Genomic DNA, 19,118 nt, shown 5'->3' on the forward strand with positions numbered 1-19,118 from the left:
AAAAAAGAAAGACTGACTCAAGGGAATGTTCTGTTTCTAAGGTGAAATTCCGTAATGCTTCTCAGACTGCAATTAAAGACCAGCTCAACAAGTGCCATAGCAGGTACTGCTGATGTAATGAAAAGATGACTTGTCCCTGATTTCCACCCTAATTGGCCAGGTTTGGAGTTGCAAGGTATCCCTTTTCATGTTGTCCTCTGCCGTTCACAAAGCAATCACAGGGTAAAGTTACGGTTTATGCCTCCCTAGATACTAACTGTTGATCATAAAGCTGATAATTTCCTGCTTCTGTAAATCCAAAGGTACACCCATGTTTTGAGATCAAGGAGAAGAAACTGAGAGGGCTGTGTTTGAGGCATTTGGCTTCTGAAGTTCACACATTATCTCTTGCTCTCGGCTGTGCCTGAAGGCATAATCCAATCATATGTATTTAATTAAGACTTTAGACTACAATTGCCCTGATAAAAGCAAAGAGCTGATGGTTCACAGGCATCTCCTCTATGAGGCAATTAACTTAAGGCAGACATAATACCTGAAAGCCTCAGGGATATATTGCAATAGAGGCCATTGATAAGAGCTTGCTTCATCTGGGACACCCCAATGGCTGCACATCCAAGTGAAGAGAGGGGAGAGGTCCCAGCTCTGCCCATCCCTCCTCTTTTGGGGAGCTGTTTATACTTTTGTCATCTCTGAGTCACCTTCACAGTGCCTCTGATGACACTCAGGACAAAGGTCACGGTGTCAGTGTATACTCATTTTCTGTCTGTCTTGTGGTTTAATATATCTTGGTGTAAATTAAAAGACTGTTAGATACTATATTTCTAGTTCAGATTATTTTCCTGAATATGTCAGTGACTAATGTAGCAAAGGGACTGCTACTAAAGTGAAATAGATGGCTTTCTGCATGGGCAGCAGAAAGGGCTCATTTCCAGTGGACTGAAGGCATAGAGATTTTTTGTCTACTATTCAATTTGATAAAGAACTATTGAGTCAATTGTAACCAAGATGATGAGCCATTTTAAAACAAAAGTGTTGTTTAAAAACTTAGTCTGTTGTAATTGTACCATTTCAGAAGTAATTTTAAATCATCTCCGTGAAATAAGATGAACCATGTGTTAGGTTTTGCCTGCAATGTTGATTATCATGCAGCGTGCATGAGTGCTAAGGACCAGAGAGCAAACTTTGGGCATGTTATTCAGTTAATATGGACTCAACAATCACACAGTTAAACTACTTTGATGATCACAAGTTTTTCTCAAATAAATTGCTTGCTTGCTAATGCTTATGATGAAAAAGTCATCCTTAAGCTGATTTACATAAAAACATTAGATGCCTGTAGGCTCCAGAATTTCATTAAAGTCCCAGTCTTAGTTCAGCCCTTGTAATTCCCTGTTTGCAATGACTAAAATGTATCTCTCAAAGAGCCTTTCCTTCTCCTGATGAAAGACAGGGAAGTTGTTACAACCCTCCCATTCCCAACTGGCATTCACCTAAACTGGTGTGTATCAGTCCTTTCTTTACAGTAGTCCATAAAGGCTGAGCAGATAGATATCACTGTTGGGTTAACGGTAAATAAGTAGATGAAATTCTTGCCTCTTCTGGGCTGAATCCTGCTGTCCTTATGAATATGAAAGAAATAGTTCTGTTCTGTTAAATGGGATGAGAGATGACTCTGCCAGCAATGGTAAGGCTGTGTCCTTGTCTTTTTCTGCCCTCAGTCCCCTCCCTAACTTCCCATCTGAAGATAATATTAGGAGGACATTACTATTTTCAAGATTGTGAACTGTCTTGAGCAAAAAAATTTCATGTTCACTACTCTCATTACACAGTAAAATTTAAGAACTGGGGTAATAGGTGCAGACCATGTACCAACACAAACTGCGAGTTCTCTTCCCAGCTATGAAAGGACTAAGACAACTTTTTATTATAGACATTTAGCATCTTTATCTACTGTGTGGGCACTGGCATCCTTCCACTGGCTTTTCCTGTGATGGCTATCTGTGGAAGCTTTGACTTGATCTACTCTAGCTCACTTGACCTGCCTTGGCTCCAGTTGTCAATGTAAATGCCAGATTTACTGGGCACTTGATGGTACGGACCCTTGTCCATGATGAACTGGACTATCATGAGAGATGCTGGATGGCTGCAGATTTTAATGCATTCCAACTCCTGCCTGTCTGGAGAGAGTTTTAGCCAGCAGACTGACCTTAGATCCCACTGCCATCCCCCTGTAGTTGCTTTATTGGGATCTTGAATACAAAAGCCCCTGTATATACCTTGTGTTCCCACTGTGAAGGCAGGTGGCAGAGCTCATTTGTTCTAGCAAGACTGAAACAGTGCTCTGCTACCTGCTCCCCTTAATCCTTCTCTACTCAGGCCTGTGAGCACCACAAATCACAGTGTTTTTTTCTTCACCATTTTCCCTGGATTTGTCCTTGCTCCTGTTTCCCACCCTATGCTTGTAATAACCCCAGCCTCCTCTGTCTCTTCCTTCAAGGGGGGCAAATTGAGAGCGGGTTCATATTCTCCTCTTTCATGCTGCTTGGGTACTGGGGAGATACCCAGAAATGCAGTCCTCCTGCTTCCAGATGGGGCACAGCCAGGGGAAACCTAGATTTGTATTGCAGAAAAAGCCTGTTTTACTGCCAGTTTGGAACATTCTTAGCACAGCTAGGATTTCCTGGGCTTTTAGATGGTAAAATCAAAGATATCTCAAATGAGCATATCAAACTGAATTTTTTAGAGAGGCTTATAAGCTAGATGAATTTTAATGTACTTTTACAGGAACACAAGGAGGCATGGAGCAGAAGTCACTATATTAAGCGCATATTAACTGGGGGGTAAAAAAAGATCTTCAGAAAATTTTAATGGGTAAAACATCATGGTTTTTACTTACCTTCAGCTACAAATTTCTGGATGAAATTTTCTTACTGTGCCTTTCTGTAGATATGAGGTAAACATCCAGCACACAAAATTTTATTCCAAATGTATGTATATTTGAAATGTAGAATCATCTGAAAACAAGGTTTATAATGGAAAATGTAAAACAACTTTCATCATCAGCAATGCTGGATGTGCTGCCTGTATGGAGAAATACATAGAAGTGCTGAAATGTATAAGCACACATCCATTCCAGCTGCTAGCGCTCTTTAGTAATGAATCTTGCCAATTGGACAGCTTTTATGAGGGCAGCACATAAGCAGCAGCCTATTGAAATGAGATCTGTATGTTTTCCCTCAACAGCAGTTTACAGAGCAACTTTGTTGTATCTGTCCTACAGTAGAAACTCCTAGATGCCTTTATTTTCTTAAGGCAAACATAGTGTGATTTTGTCTTGGGCTCAGGAGTCCACACCTGAAAATCTTCCCAGTGCAGTCATGGGTAAGCAGATACATGTCACTTCCTATGAACAGCATAGTAACAGAGGTGGATTGTACAAAGCTAGACTCAAAATTGGTATAGTATGGAGCTTGCAGCACTGAGGACTCAAACAGGTGAAGTTAGGACAGAGGAGATTGGACCACTGAATATGAAGATTTATTTCTACACATTTATTAGTGTAGTAATTTCCCCTATTACTGTTGTCATGGCAGGTAGCTGCTGAATCAAATTATCAAGCAAAGGAAATAAAAATGAAAGTCAATAGGGGAGAGTATCTGCAGATCAACAGAACAAAGAATCATAGATATAATAAATTATAATAATCAGCTCTCCTGTTATAAAGGAGAGCCCTCAATGTGCAATCCTTGGGAAGGAACAGTCCGTGCAACAACTTCTGAAGATAAAAGAAAGTACTAAGATCATCTTATCTGTTCTTCAAATGTCAGTTACGACTACAAATACTGAAATATATTATTGGTGCAGAATTAAGGTTATTTGAATGTTCTAACTTTGCATTTCTGTATCTTGACAAGTGTGGATTTTTGGCATAAGTTAAAACTTGATTAGAAACTTTCTGAGTGTTCTACTGCTGTTTTTTGAGCTATTAGAATTTCCTTGCAAATATACTTGTGCCTCAAATTTCTGAGATGTACTGTCAGCTTTAATTCTGGCTCCAGATACTTCTTTCTTGCTGGGAAAGGTTATAGTTATCTAAAAGGTGAGACCATAAAAATCTCAAGTCTTGCAGTTTCTCCAAAGAAGCCTGTTAAGTGTTTGTGCACATTTTAGAGCAGAGCAAGGAACAAGTCATCAGAAAATTGGACGAGATTCTGCAACAGGGATTAAAGAAACACATCTGTTTAGACCTTGTTTGGTTACTAAACTGTTTGCTGTCTAAAAGCTGAGGCGCTTTTGGAAAGCCATAGGTGGTTGTGATACTAAACAAATACTGTGAGCAGATGCAGTCTACAGCTTAAGGAAACACATGGTCCATAGGCAGCTGAGCAGCAAACCAGGCTGTAGTGTCACCATTGCATGTTAGAGGCAGCCAGTGCCTGGAACAGGCAGATTTTGTGAGAGAGCACCAGAAATAAGAGCCATTGTTTGCATGGAGCAGCAGCAGGCCTACATGATAGAAATAAACAGTACCGTGTATCAACATTGTAACTGCAAATTAGATCTGCCAGTAAAAGCTTTACCTCTTATCTTCATTATGAGTATTAATTCTTTGCTGACAGGACAGGTACAATATCATGAGAAACTACCTAAATTTATCTAAAAACTAGTGATGCTTAGGGAAAGGCTCATGCTGATGCAGGAACACTGGGTTTTACTTTGTGTTGCACAATTTACCTGCTCTGAACTTTCAGTGATATTCATAAATAGGAGATGGGCACAGGAGGCAGCAGCAGGTAGAGAAAGGGGGGGTCAGACATGAGAGGTGGACATGACCTGTACACCAGGTTTCACAGGTAGCTGCTGATACATTTTATACATTGTGCCACTCCATGCTGCTTGAAGGTCTCAGTGACTCTTTCTTTCTTCTTCAACTTCGGCTTTCTTACTCTTTCCCTGTCTACCTTCCCTTGCTTTGTTTCCTTTTCCTTGCCTTCTTTTATTTTAGTATCTTCTAGTCTTGTTTACACAGTTGTAGTCTCTCTGCTTTCTCCCCTGTCCCATTCTGTGCAGTGATTTTCATTATGATCTCAATCCTCTCCTCCCCTCAAGCGCACTGCTTAGTCACATAGCTCTGCATATAAACTGCCTTTAATCTCTCTGTTTTGGCTTCCCATTGTAATTCCTTGTCCAGTTTTTTTCGTATGCCTCTCCCAGTTTCCCCATTGTATTCAAATAGTTCTCCCCCTCCATTGACTCATAGTCTTTATTTTAACTGAAGCTGGTCTCCACGTTTAGAGATCACCATGGCTGCTTTAATTCAGGATGGTCCCACAGCGATTTGATTGTAGCACAGCATCATATATTTGTTTATTCCACTTCTGGCTCCTCTCTAGGGAAAACTTTATGACTCATAACTTAATTGCTTTGCTGTCTGATTTGGTTCACTTGGTTCCCAACCACTTACCAGAGACAGCTACCTTTTCATTACAGGTTTTGACACCTTTCATTTTTTTATGCGCAATGTTTGCCCAAAAGAGCAACAACAGCTCTTTTGATAATAGATTGAATTGATCAAAAATGACTCAGTTTTTAAGACTGGTATTAACCTTCCCTGAAGGTTTTTACAGCAGTGAGAAATGCCTGCCTAATGCCTAGTCACCTCAGCTATTTAATTGAAACAAAAAGTGTCATGGGAGTAAATCACAATGAGCTTGTTGAAGTGCCCTAAGTGCATCTCACACTCCTAGCAAACACCAGATGATGCTTCCTGCCTCCCCCAAAGACTATAGTCTTCCTTGAAATACTCATTAGGGTGTTCTGGGGGTTTTTTAGCCCAACAAGAGAAACTGTGTAATCTTGGCAAAGCTTTTTTTTATATTTTAAAGAATAAATCCACCTTTAAGTGAAAACTAAGCCTCTGAGATGAGGTTGACCTTAGTAAGCAAGGAACAGAGAATTAATTATAAGATCAAGTGAACTTTTGAGAAGACATTTAGGGCAGTTTTAACAGCTCTGAAGGAATGAGGAAGATGAATAGGAATGGAAGTATTTTAAAGGGAAAGAGTATCAAATAAACCAACAGGACAAATACCACTGACAGAAAAGTGGCTGGATGATGGGAACTAGGAGACCTCTTGGAGATTTCCAACCTTCAGTACCTCCAGTTGCAATTCACTAACAGACTCTACTAGATTTTATCTTTTCTCACTTCAGTTTCATAGGGAATTGGGTGCTTTCACGGGCTGGGTGGTTGCAGAGGCAGTGTAAACTCTTGCCTGAGTAATGTTCAGTCGGTAAATTAATGTTCCAGTTAATTTGCAAAACTGATTTGGTAAATGAGATGACTCAGGGCTTCAATAGTGAAATATTTTTTGTGAAATTATTTCTTTTTCTTTTGAGAGGGATGAAGCCCCATGGCAAAATTTCTCTGGCAAAAGTCAAACTTCTTAGTGCTTTCCTCTGAATAGGGAGTGGTCTCTGTGGTGTTCAGGGATGAAGTGCATCTCAGTTCCCCTCCCTTCCTCAACCTGTGTGGCCCAGGTACTTGGTGCAAGGAGAAAAACAGAATCACCCATCCTGTTGCCTGGTTCTGATCATCTTGCCTTGCTGTGCCTTGAGGGCCTTCCTTTGGGGCAGCTGTATTTTTTGTGCATCTGTAATAGTTACAGTGGTGAATCTGAGTGTACAACTGGGGGTTTTCTTATTTGCACCAATGCAGCAGATGGCTGTAACATAGCCAGTGTATAATGGTGTCATGGTTCAACCCCAGCCAGCAGCCATGTCCCACACAGCTGCTTGCTCACTCCCCTGCCAGTGGGGTTGGGAAGAGAATTGGAAGGGTAAAAGCCAGAAAACTTGTGGGCTGAGATAAAGACAGTTTAGTAATGTGTGTGCACACAAACAAAGCACAACAAGGAATTCTATCACCACTTCCCGTGGGCGGGCAGGTGTTCAGCCATCTCCAGGAGAGCAGGGCCCCATCACGTGTGATAGTTGGTTGGGAAGGCAAACATCATCACTCCAAATAACCTCCCTTTCATCCTTCTTCCCCCCATTTTATATACTGAGTGTGATGTCCTGGGGTCTGGAATATCCCTTTTGTCTCTTTGGGTCACCTGTCCCGGATGAGTCTCTTCCCTCTTTTCAACACACACCCAGTCTAATCCTCAGTACAGCAGTACAAAAAGCAGAAAAGTCCTTGGCTCTGTGTGAGCCCTGCTCAGCAGTAACAAAAACATCTTCATATTATCAATCCTGTGTTCAGCACAAATCCAGAACATAGTCCCATACCAGCCACTGTGAAGCAAATTACTCCAGCCAAAAGTGGCACAAATGGAGATACCAACCCTGGTGTAAAGAGAGTACAATGCGGTTTTGTTCTTTATCCATGTGAATTGTAGTTTGGTAGTTGCCACAGGCATGACTATTTCTGAGCATCTTTAGGCATCTCATCTCTTGGAAGATTTACCAGTCTCATTGACATTTTTGGTAAATGAGAGAAGAATTTAACCTCATTACTTCCTGACTTTAACATCATGACTTCATTGCTGGGTTCAGTGATCTCTAAATAATTAGAGATGAAAATAAAAATGGCACACATTTATTTATAAGTGGAGATTAATTGGACAGCACCTGCTCCTGACCTGTGCACTCTGCCATGAAGCTAGGGCAGCAGGGCAGAGTTAAATAGTCTCCTTTATTTCAGAACAAGCTAATCTACAAGACTACTATCCAAATAGTCTTTGTAATTACATATTATTTACAATAATGCCAGCTGGATAATATTCAGGTTAATTTATATCAGTGCCTTACCAATACTTGCAGTGCTTTCTGTTCATCTGCAGAGGCAGTGGTATCAAGCCCACAGGTTTTTGCATCTGTTTTGAAAATGTCTCAGAGGTGATTCAGGAATGCAAGAGCAGTCTTCAGATGCATCAAAATGTTAGGACTCTGTAGCAATGAAAATCTTGTCACCAACAATGTTATTTGGAAAGAATGGTTCATGGCCAACTAGGATCCTAATGGTATTTTTACACATAAAGAAATTATATATAATTTTGCAAGTTTTATATTTGCTGAGGATTCATCTCTCCATTGAAAACAGACATTTGCATAATATTTTCAATCTGAAAACAATATAACCAAAAGGGGGAGGGAGGAATCTAGAAAAGAGAAAATGTTATTGGCCTGAAGCTTCTAGAGCAATTTCTCTATTTATGAAGGCCTCCATTTGGCATTTTCTCTCAGATCTGTTCTCTCAGTGAAACCTTTGACGTTCAATAATCCCCACCTCTACCACTGCTTGATGAATGGCTCCAGCTGTGGATTGGGTGTGATACTTGCATCTCTCTTGAATTGCTTTCTTGTGGTTTGCACCTGGATGTGGACAGCTTGGTTGCAAATTAAATTAGAAATAGTAATGTGAAACTGAGAGGAACCTGTAATAACCACATAGTTTTTTCCAAATACGTATTCGGTCATCTTAGTTATCCTTTGGCCTTGAAAGTGGTACTAATATCAAGGTTAACAACATATGGATACATTTTCTCCCTTCTTTTCTCTCTAATACTTTTAGTTGAATTAAATGGATTCTTATAAAATTTTCCCGATGCACATGGTAACTGATTTCCTCTTTGTCAACCTATGACAAAGATTTCCTGCTGTGGGGTCTGAACATTGTCATACAAGCTAATACCTGAAGTTAGATTTTATTAACTATAAAAGTTAATTTTTTTAAAGGCTTCTTTTTATTCTAGCTCTCAATGTTCCGTGCAAACTGTAGCTAAAAATCTCCAGGGGAGAAGAAAATTAAGATTTGAATAATTGGTGAGAACTGCATGTTTTAGCTATTGTGGTATCCTCAGCTTTCCTGTCCTCTCAGTGAGTAAATGAGATAGCTGCTGAGCTATTCAAAGTCCTGTAGAGAAAATTACAGCGTGAAAATACAATCTGGACTTGCAGTTTTTCTGTCCTACAGGCTCATCCAGCTTTTGTTGCTGCCAAAAGGAAACAACTGCTGCTCCCAGGTGCAACAACAGGGTCGTTTGCTCAGCTGCACTGACACCTCAAGTAAATCTCTTGAAGTTAGAGAATTTCATCTGGGGGTATAGTTATGAATTCAACCCCAGGATGGGCCCCACAGCCTCTCGTGGAGGTGCTGAAGGACTCTGTATTCTGTTCCAATTCTTGTGGAATGCTGTGAAGTAAATGGGACACATGCACACGTTGTGGATATAGAGGGAAAGGCTGTATTTTCACTGTAGGAACAGAAATGTGCACCTGGTCATCTGGTGAAGAGCAGGCTGTGGGGATGGAAAATGTGATGACAGATTAAGTGCTCTGGCATTGTGCTTCTCATCTTTGGACTGTGCATTCCTGCAGCACCCTGCAGGATAGAGGACTGGGAAGCCACCTGAAAGCAAGTAGTGCTCAAACTGCTTAGGAACATCACCTCTTTGCTTTTCATTTCCCAAGTGACATGTTGGGAAGGCTTTACACTTCTATAATCATTTTGTCTTCCAAAAAATACCAGGAGTTCTCTTTCCACCCATGTTCCTGTGCAGGTATCAGGATAAGCAATTCAGGCCTGAGGTTTTGAGGGTCTCCACCACTTTTCATGTGCCAGGTTTTGCTTCCACCTGGAGTGCTACATGGTTGTTTCTTGGATCTGCAAGCAGCAGGTCACAGCATCATAATCTGTGATTGCAGTCTCAGCTCTTAACATTTTTTGTTACAGCTGCAGTGACTTGAGTAGTTACTGGTATTAAAACTGCAATGAAATTTGTATGTTAAAACAGGTAAATGGCGTTTTTTATATTGTTTTCATACATAGGCACTGTAGTTACAGTGGGTGTTTTTGTGCCTCTGCTGGCAAAGGCTGGTGTTTTCCCTGAGCTACAGCTGCAGCTGCAAAGCAAGGTCTTAAGGAAAATCTTGGAACAGATGAACATTTCCATGTCATTATCCAGCTAAAACTAGAAGATGTGAAAGCTGGTTTTATTTAAACAGGCATTTTTCAAATCCCACAAGTATACCTGTTACATATGTAACACTGCATAATGCTGGGTCCCCACTGTACATAGGCACATACCAGGCCAGTTCACATCTAGTTTACTGTGGAAAAAAATCTTGCATGCCAGCCAGCCAGCAGGCCAGGATGAGCTCCAGCAAGTCACCAGTTCCAGGCAGGTAGGCAAATAGCAGCACTTTGCATCTGTTTGTAGTCACAGACCAACACAGAAGCTGGCTGGAACTCTTTCCTTCTTGCAGCAGACAAGAAAGTGGGTTGTGAGGAGCTGATTAACAAGAAGCTGTTTTAGATGCAGTTATTGAGATGAGTTTCCCTCAATATTATTTATTTGAATGTCAATGAATGTGGCAAAAAGCAGCACTATGAGTGTCAAAAATCATCACCTTTCCTGTGTTACTCACCTAATTAAAATCTTTAGAAGTCAGTGGAAATACACTAAGGCAGAGTCTGGTGGTACTCCGCTATTCCTGAAAATGTTTTAATGTAGTAACTAGCAGAGCAGTTAATCTGTGAAGATCTACATCCTTGCCCTGACCAAGGCCAGAACAAATTGGCATACTGAAACCTGTCAATGAGCAGCTTTGCAGTTTTGTCCTTGAGGAAGTTCCTCAATTTCTCTGCACATTAGTGCTTGATATGTTTGAACAGGGAAGATTTATATATCCTTAATTTTTTTCTTCCTAAAGAATGCTAAATAGGCGCTATAAGGTCTGTCTGTGGTAACTTCTGCTGAGAAGAGGTTTGGATTTTAACTGTTTAAAATCCATGAACCAAACTCTAAGTTTCACCCTGGCAAAGGTGAAAATCAGAGGCAGGAGGTATCCTGGTGTGCCATCCAGCCAGAATGAACCATTTGCAATTTAACTGCTTGCCAGCCTTGTGCCTGTGAGCTGCAGCTGATCATGCAGATTACCCCTGGCAATTTTTCTAATCTTAAATATCCCTTTTGGGTTGTTTTTTTAGCTGAAACAAAGATCTGCTTCAAGTACTACCATGGCGTGAGTGGGGCGCTACGAGCCACGACTCCAAGTGTGACAGTGAAAAACAACGCAGCTCCTGTAAGTTATGCTAATATTTTATTTTTTCCATGTATATTCCATTGTCACTGTGCTATACCTTGCCTGCTTTATATATCTTTATATCAAAACTGAACATAACATTTGCTCTTCATTGGTTATGGTCCAGAGAAATGGGTAGTCTTTCCATGAAGATGTGGATTTGTGTGCCAGGAGAATGTAGATTCAGCTCTGAGTTTGTCACTGCTTACCCCTCTAATTTGGGGCAAATCCCACCTCCTGGCTGTATCTTGTTCTGTAAAGTTGTCTTCTCTCTGCTGGGTGCTGTGAGATTTGGGTGGTACCTTTAGAGGATTTGGGATGCTTGGACAGTAAATACAGTAAGTGTCCAGAAAGAGAGAAGATTTTCCTCTTTTAAAGCGCATTTTTCAAAATGAGCATTTTCACAGTCTCTGAGTTCCAGGTAGAAGCACACTGACATGCCTCCATCAGTGGTAAGAAGTGGGCACTCAGGACCTGATCTATCAAAGGACCGAACATCATTTTTGACAGATTGAGGCTTCACTGAGAGCAGTTTTGACTTGCTAGAGCCTAGCAAAGCTCTGTGGCTTAGATAGCTCTAAAAAGCTATATATCTTGTCTGGTATTGGGAAATTTTATCACTCTGAGAGTGAAACATCTTTTGAAAGCCCACAGAGAGACTTGATGACCTCCAAAGCTTGTCTGGCCTTGCTGACAGTGTTTCACTGCCTGCCAGGCTTGGCAGAAACCTGCATGAACTGAGGAGTTGTATTCCAACCAGCATAAGAAGAAGACTAGTTCAGATATTGTTTAGTCTGGAAGATGGGTTCAGAAAAGAACAGGAAAGAACTGTCTTACCTGTGGGTATATGTAGGTTTCAGTGGACATCACTGAAGCTTAATTTTTTAGCCTTTTTTTCTGGTGGTTGTTTTTGTTGCTTTTTTTGGTGTGGGTTTTTGATTGTTTGTTTTTTTCCCAGTCCAAAGTTATTATTTCTAGAAAGGCTGAAAAGTCTCCCATGCTGTGTGTTGGCTACATCTTATTCCACCAGAGCCAGAAAGGATTCATTTTTTCACCCTTGAGCCATGAAAAGACTTTTAGTGATTTCTCTTTGCCTTCTTTTGATACACAATGCAGATGCAAACTAGATGCTGGGTAGGGGCTGCTGGCACATCCTTTAGGACTAAAAGGCATTCATGTCTTGTTGCACCTTTCTGACGTACTCAGGGTGAAGCCATTCATCAGTTTTAGTGCCTGAAGAGTTTCCTTCAGCTGTCTTCAGAAGAACATTAGGATGTGGCCTTGGATATCTTTATTCTGAGGGATGCTGAAAAGTTCTTTTTAGCCTGTAGTGACTCACTTCTTGTTGCCCCAGGACTTCTTGCTGATTTCCCAGTTGGTGTAATTTGCTGGGGTAATGTCTGTTGTTGATTTAGACCCTGTCTTCTCTGAAAGGTAAGCCAGCCAACCAAGGCAATAAATACCAGTAGGCTGGGAGATTAGAATTTGTTTTTGCATTACTCCCGTCCACGTCTTAGACCTGAGTTGGAGCCAACTGCACAAATTTTTCAGGTCTAGTATGGAAGGGTTACTCTTTCATTATAAAGTACCAGCAGTGTATGAAATCAGTAGAAGAATGTCTGAGGATCTGTGCCTTTGTAATATGCAAATAGGTAATCTCTCCAAGTTCTTTAGCTGAGACCTTTACATACATATTTATGTATTATGGGAAATAAACAGCCATTCACTTTCAGCCAAGGCAGGACTTGTGTTTAAAAGAAAATCCTCTTCATGTAGTACTCATGGTCTTCATAGAAATCAGATGAGGACTGCCTGTTATGACCTTTAGTTAAGTATACTGTATACAACTAAAAACCAAAATATGATTAAAAGTAGTATCAGATAATGGTTTTCTGTTTGAGAACACAACCAGTGTCCTTGGAAATAGCATTCTTTTCTATAATCTTCTAATTTTTCCTGCCTTCCTGGGTTTCAAAATAGCTTGTGTGGGTTTTTTGCAGACCAGAGAGGCCAGCAATGTTGTAGGTACAGCACCTTTTTGTCTGTTGTTTTCTTCTTCCTTGTTTTGCTGCATGACTTATTGGTGCATTGTAAGGCAAATACTAAGTGAAGACAATAAAAACAAGGGAATGGCAGCAAAGGTTATGCAGAATGAACTTGCATGGACCCTTCTGTATGGGTGCAAAGAGGAGGAAAAAGGGCCATAGATTTGAAAACTTTCAGAGTTTGGAGAAAAATACTGGGCCAACTCATGCCTATGTGAAGGCTTTCAGCAGAGTGTGATCCTCCAAATTCTAGTTCCAGCTGACACCATCAGATGTCTTTCTCCATCTGGCTCTCTGCAGTACATGTCCAACCTTTATTACTGAAGTATTTGAATGTTTTATAGCATCCTGTATCATTCATTGGCAAGTGGTGTTACTCCCACTACACAGGTGGGGAAGAGGATAACAAGGCATCTGCCCAGTCCTACTCTTTTCTTGGTTTCTGTGGGCCTCTGCACTAGCTTCTGCTGGGGGTTGGATATTACCATGCAAAGTGCAGATGTTATCTCTACAACTGCAAACACTCATCCTTGGCTGTGATTTCACTATTTTGTGCAATGAGTTAAGGGTTGTGACAGTCTAGCACCATTCCTGTAGCTCACCTGAGGGCCCTGACACTTCTTACCCCAGTGAGACTTGACACATGGAGCCCCTCTTGATGGAAGGGGATGCATCAAATTCCTCAGTTGTTTTCATTGCTCCAGTGGTTCAGAGCACTGCCCCAGGGTGCCAGCCGTGGCATTTCTTACAGTACCAACAAAAGCTGTGGTCTTCCAACTGCTGTGGCATCAGTACAGAGAGGGCCTCTGCTGCTCAGAGGAAGCTTTCTTCAGATCCTGGGACAGCTTCCTGCACATCCTTTCTGCTGAAAAAAGCCATCCTGTGATCTCAGCTTAGAAACTTACCCTCTATTGCAGCCAGTAGGAGTTTCAGCAGTGGCTGATGGACCTGAGTATGTTAGAAAAAAATAGCTTTACAGGGAGATTATCTCATTAGGGATCCTACTGTGGGTTTTGAGGCTGAAGTTTGAAACCAATGAGAGTTTTGCCATTGTAGTACCAGTGTCATAAATTCACTGACTCTTAGGCTGTCAGTAGGGGGTCAGGGGGAAGGAGGCTTTGTGTTTTTGACATAAGCAAACCCTTTTTTTAGCACAGCATAGGAAAAGGTCCAGAGCAGGTGTCCTTTGAGAAGCAGCATTTGGGGACAGGTGACCTTCTGGGGACAGTGTTTTTACTGCTAGCACTAACTCATCTGCAGCTGATGCCAGAGCCAAGTGGGTTCTGTCCAAGCCTCCAAGCGCGTGGCAGCTTCTGCATCGGGGCAGCAGCTGGCATATTGGCTCTTGGTGTGTGTCCTGTCAACGAGTCTGAAAACACTGACTACCAGCAGTATCCTAACATCACAACTTAGAACAACAACAACAACAAAACCCCCTCCATTATCTGCCTGTCTGCAGTTTGCTGCAACTGAAAAGGGAAAAGAAGCTGAAAGTAGTCATGCTGGGGGCTGTAAGCAGTTGCCATTCTTGTTCATGCGCTGCTGAGACCCCCTTTAACTGGCAGCTGAAAGGAATCCCGCTTCCAAAGGGGAAAAATGGCTGCTGTGTAAGTTGGATGTCTTTGTATAGCACCAGTGGTGCTTTAGGCTGAGTAGCATCTCACATTTCTTGTCTTATGAATGTTCTGCTCCATTTGAGTTTATCTCCTTACGTTGTAACCCAGTTATTAGAGCTGCCTTGCCTGCTGATTATGATGCCCTGCAGTTCGTTTGTTGGTGAAAAGTCCTGTCACATTTTATTGCCTGTGAATCATCAAGCTTGAATATCTGGGAATGAAGAGCTGAGCACTTTGGCCAATTCGTACATGGCAGAAGCTTAAATGTGAATTTGGGGCAGCAGATAGGCCTGGGGGTAATGACAGTAAAAAAGAGCACCTGCAATTGTGGAAAAAGAGAAAAGGAACATCCTGCCTGGCTCCTTTTTTCTGGATAGTGGAAAGCAGTGTTGCTTGTGCACAGGAATTTATACTACAAAGCATAAACATTACCATTGCATGGAAAAGCAAACAGTTTTCTCAGTAGAAAACATTTTCACAACCTCTGGAATGTTCCTGTATTTGTTACTCTTCATTTATTCATAATATTGTCAGTACTGATTCAATTTTACATTAGACATTGTTGTAGAAAGAAATACAGGTTACAGCAATTAATTTTAGCAATAGGGAAGTGTTATATTGTTAATATAAAAATCATTCAACCTGAACAAGGTTTTCTTGCAGTAAAATAAAACTGCCATGAGAACAGCATGCAGAAGAAAGAAGAAGAGTTTTTTCTCCTAAGAGTTTATAGCCTAAAAAAGATAAATTGGCTACATCACAATTAAAAGGCAGTAAGTGGAGAATCAATGCTTTAGCCTCAGGACAAATGTCTTCACTAAATTGGGAGCATTCACTCACTGTGTATTAGATGCAGAGAACCTCAGCTGATTGAACCTCTGGAGCTTTCATGCCACTGTTTCTGTCTCACAGATCGTGGTGGGACTCATCAGATACACTTAGATTGTGGGAAAAGCGGTGTAAATTGGAGCTGATTATTGAAAGAGACCCTCTCTGTGTTGTGTTTGTGGGGAAGTGCTGCCTCAGCCGGGTTGCCCACAGCAGGAATTACTGCTTGATAAGCAGCTGCTATTTGGTGGTGACTGATCATTCCTGAGGACTTCCTGCTGTAAATATTTGCATTTCGTGCTGTCACGTCAGAGCGTGGGCTGCCGAGGAGTGTTTGATAATGAAGGATTCTGCTTCATTTCCATGCATATGCTGCAAGATGAGATTTTATGAGAGTGTTCACGTACAAGCAGCTGTATCTCTCATTCTATTGGAAGGCTGGATTTTAAAATCTCACTTGTGTCTTCTTTTTCACTTTATGTCTGATTCTGTGATAAGTGAGTTTTAAAGCTGTCCATGTTTCTAGGACATTGCTGTGGAACAAATGTAACAGTCTGGTTGGACGGTGTAGGTGTAATTATGCTTCAGCAGACAGCAAATAAAGAGGGAACAGAAATTTCTAGTGGCTTCTACACTGTTCAGCAATTGAGGTTAAAAAAAAGTTTATGGAAAACACAACATGAGGCTGCTGCAATTAATCACAGAAAAGAATGCAAGCCAGGAACATCTTTAACTAGTGTAAGCGTTGTACCTTAAAAGGCTCAGCTTTACAGGGAGGGAAGCAGCACCTCTCTGGAAGCTATGGGTTTGCTTAGGTGATTATTTGTCAAAAGTGAACAAAAGAATCCCTTATCTTGAGCTTAGAAGTAGCCAGAGCTCCCCCAGCTGCAGCTGCCTTCTAATATAAGGCAGGGAGCAGCACTTTTAGTACCACCAATGTTCTGTATGCATCTCCCCCTCTTACCTGCAAAGATAAGTCATTCATAAGCCAAAATGCGAAGGGGAAGTGACTGGAAATATTCACTCAGCTGGAAGGAAGCAGTCAAATGCAAAGTTCTCTTTGCCAGCATATGGTCCCTTTCCAATGTAAAAGGGCACTTAGCAGAAAATATATATGCTAAGAAACAATTGCTGAAAGAGAGTAGATTCCCAATTAACCATTTGAGGTGAATAATTCTGAATAAAGTAGCTGATCCATAAACTCTGGAAGGAAAAGTGATCTCTGTGGTTTCTCATCTGTTGGAAGTACCTGCCCATTTTGGGCTGCCCCTGATGCAGGATTTCTTTCACAAAAGCAGCAGTGCTGTCCACACCCTGCCTGCAGATGTGCTCTTACATTGGCACTGGTGTAGGTTAACATCATGAAGTGGTCTAACACGAAGACACAAGTCTTTGAATTCAAAGAAATTATTCCACTGACTGGGGAGTTGTTTTAGCATTTGAACAGACAGTTCAGTATGTCCTTGGTTTTCCACAGGCATTCAAGGAGCAGTTTTGTCATTGTGTGCAAAAGAGCATTATGGTGTCTGGAGTTAGGAAGCTGTCATGGTTCACAGAAGCTGATCAGAGAAGTTTAATAGTACTTCTTAGAAGGGAATCAACAAAGATTTGATGTGCATGGGGAACACTAGCACTTTCATGTTACAAAGTCCTGTCTGTACTCATTGTATACTTCCTTTGAAAAGTTCTAGAGAAGGGATACACCAGCTATTTCAGTGGCTACAGCTAACATGCATTCAGAGGGAAGGGGGGGCTTTGCTGGCAGAATTTGACCCCACTAGCTACATAATATAAGGGAATAATTTTTGATACCAGAATAACACTCAGCATGCTTCTTACATCTGAAAAAGTAATAATTTTTTTTTTTTTCCATGTTGTTTTATGATAAACCCTCAGTAGTGTTTTACAACCTGATTCGGTCATACTCAGTTCATGTTCAAGCACACTTACTCCCATGAGCAGCCTCTTAATACTTGCACAGTTGAGCCCTTAGTTCAGTGTAATTACATTTTTGTTAGGCTTTTCTATATCCTAATTATCACTGATTCAGAGAATTTGAAGGTTAATGACACGTCCAAATTAATTCTCATTGCCACCTCAGTAACACAGACTCTTTTTCAGTATCCAGTTATATAAAGTCTATTGTATTTACACTGCAATTACCCTGCCATGTAGCAAGAACTTCATTTATATGAATTAGTGGAGTTGGAAAGCGTAACCAGGATGTAATTGGTCCTCCAACTGCAGCATAACTATAGTCACTGTGTTATAAATAATAACCTTTTTCTTCCTTTTTGTTTCCCTACTCTCATTTTAAATAGGGGTGGTTGAGATTTTCTTTAAATATTAAGAAAACTCATTTGTACTGAAGGTCTCTTTTGAGTGCAGTTTAATAATACTTGCTTTTACAGTTCTGATTTAGTAAAGGTGTGGAGCATGTGCTGAAACCCTACTGAAATGTTTAATTCTTTTCCTTCAAATTGGCAGTGTCTTTCAAAACAGATAGAACTGTAAAGTTAGGTCACTTGCATTTTCATTAGGACAGATTTCAGGTGTGTCAGTGGCTAAAGTAAGAAATTATCCAGGTCTATGCTCCTGGTGGCTTTTTTCTCTATCTTGTTATCAACTTTTCAACTTGGTGTGGTTGAAACTCCTATTACCATTCATTAGTAGATTTACACCCTTTTTGAGAGGTTAGTACTCCCAATTTATTATCTAACAAGCAGAAATTGAGCAGGGGAGGTACAAACAATTTTCTCTGTGAACATTGATTTCCTGAGCAGCAGCCCATAACTCTCAATATGCAGGTATGTGTGTTTTTATTGTTCCATCCCAGGAGGAATGTCTCTGCTTTCCAGCACACAGCTGTTGGCATATTTAAATGTTATTTAATTTGCAGTCTTCATAATTTCCTGATTCATCCATATGAAAGACATGTTATTTGATCATCTTAATGGAATTGCAAACACATGTACCTAAAATTAGTCTTGGCATCAAAAAATCAGAATGGATTGGAAAAAATTTTACGCAACAAATGCTCCCAAAGTATTTCTCAGTGTTTTTTCTGCCCAAATCCACCTGCATATTTCAGACAGATCTTCAAGAAGTGCATATCTGGGAGAGAAGGGGAAGAGCCTCTTGCATGGTGCGTGTGGGATGCACAGCAGCAGGTGAGCAGGGATCAGTGCTGCCCCTCTCTGGAATGCAGTGCTTGTCACCGAGGAGGTGCTGGCCATGCTGCCTTGGGACAATCACCATGGAGTTCTGTGTCAAGCAGCAACCCTGCACATATTGCTGCAGTGACAGCCAGCGCCCTTTTCCATCCTGTGCTGAATCCAGGGAGTATATGAGAGCGTGGAGGAGCTAGGCCTTGTTATCAAATGTATCCCTGGCAGAGTACAAGGTGCTTGAAGCAGGGAAAGTCTGTGTGCCTGTACAGGCAGGGTGGCCGGGACAGGTGTCCTGTTCAGTGCACTGAAGAGTAGAATGATCTGGAGTGGAAGTTGTGGAGGTCCTGACATCCTGACACTGTCTCATGTTT

The 19,118-nt window shown here is 41.1% G+C and overlaps 1 protein-coding gene across 4 annotated transcripts in view; it reads left to right on the forward strand.

Annotated features, from left to right (window-relative positions):
* The window catches only part of HECW1 (HECT, C2 and WW domain containing E3 ubiquitin protein ligase 1), a 252,197-nt gene that overhangs the window by 117,129 nt on the left and 115,950 nt on the right, over positions 1-19,118 (forward strand). For all 4 annotated transcript variants that reach the window (XM_056485453.1, XM_056485456.1, XM_056485454.1 and 1 more), the window contains exon 4: positions 10,994-11,088. In XM_056485453.1, coding sequence (XP_056341428.1) covers positions 10,994-11,088 — 95 coding nt within the window. The remainder of the gene's footprint in view (positions 1-10,993; positions 11,089-19,118) is intronic.

This window comes from Oenanthe melanoleuca, chromosome 2 (genome assembly GCF_029582105.1).
Source record: "Oenanthe melanoleuca isolate GR-GAL-2019-014 chromosome 2, OMel1.0, whole genome shotgun sequence".
Lineage (NCBI taxonomy): Eukaryota > Metazoa > Chordata > Aves > Passeriformes > Muscicapidae > Oenanthe > Oenanthe melanoleuca.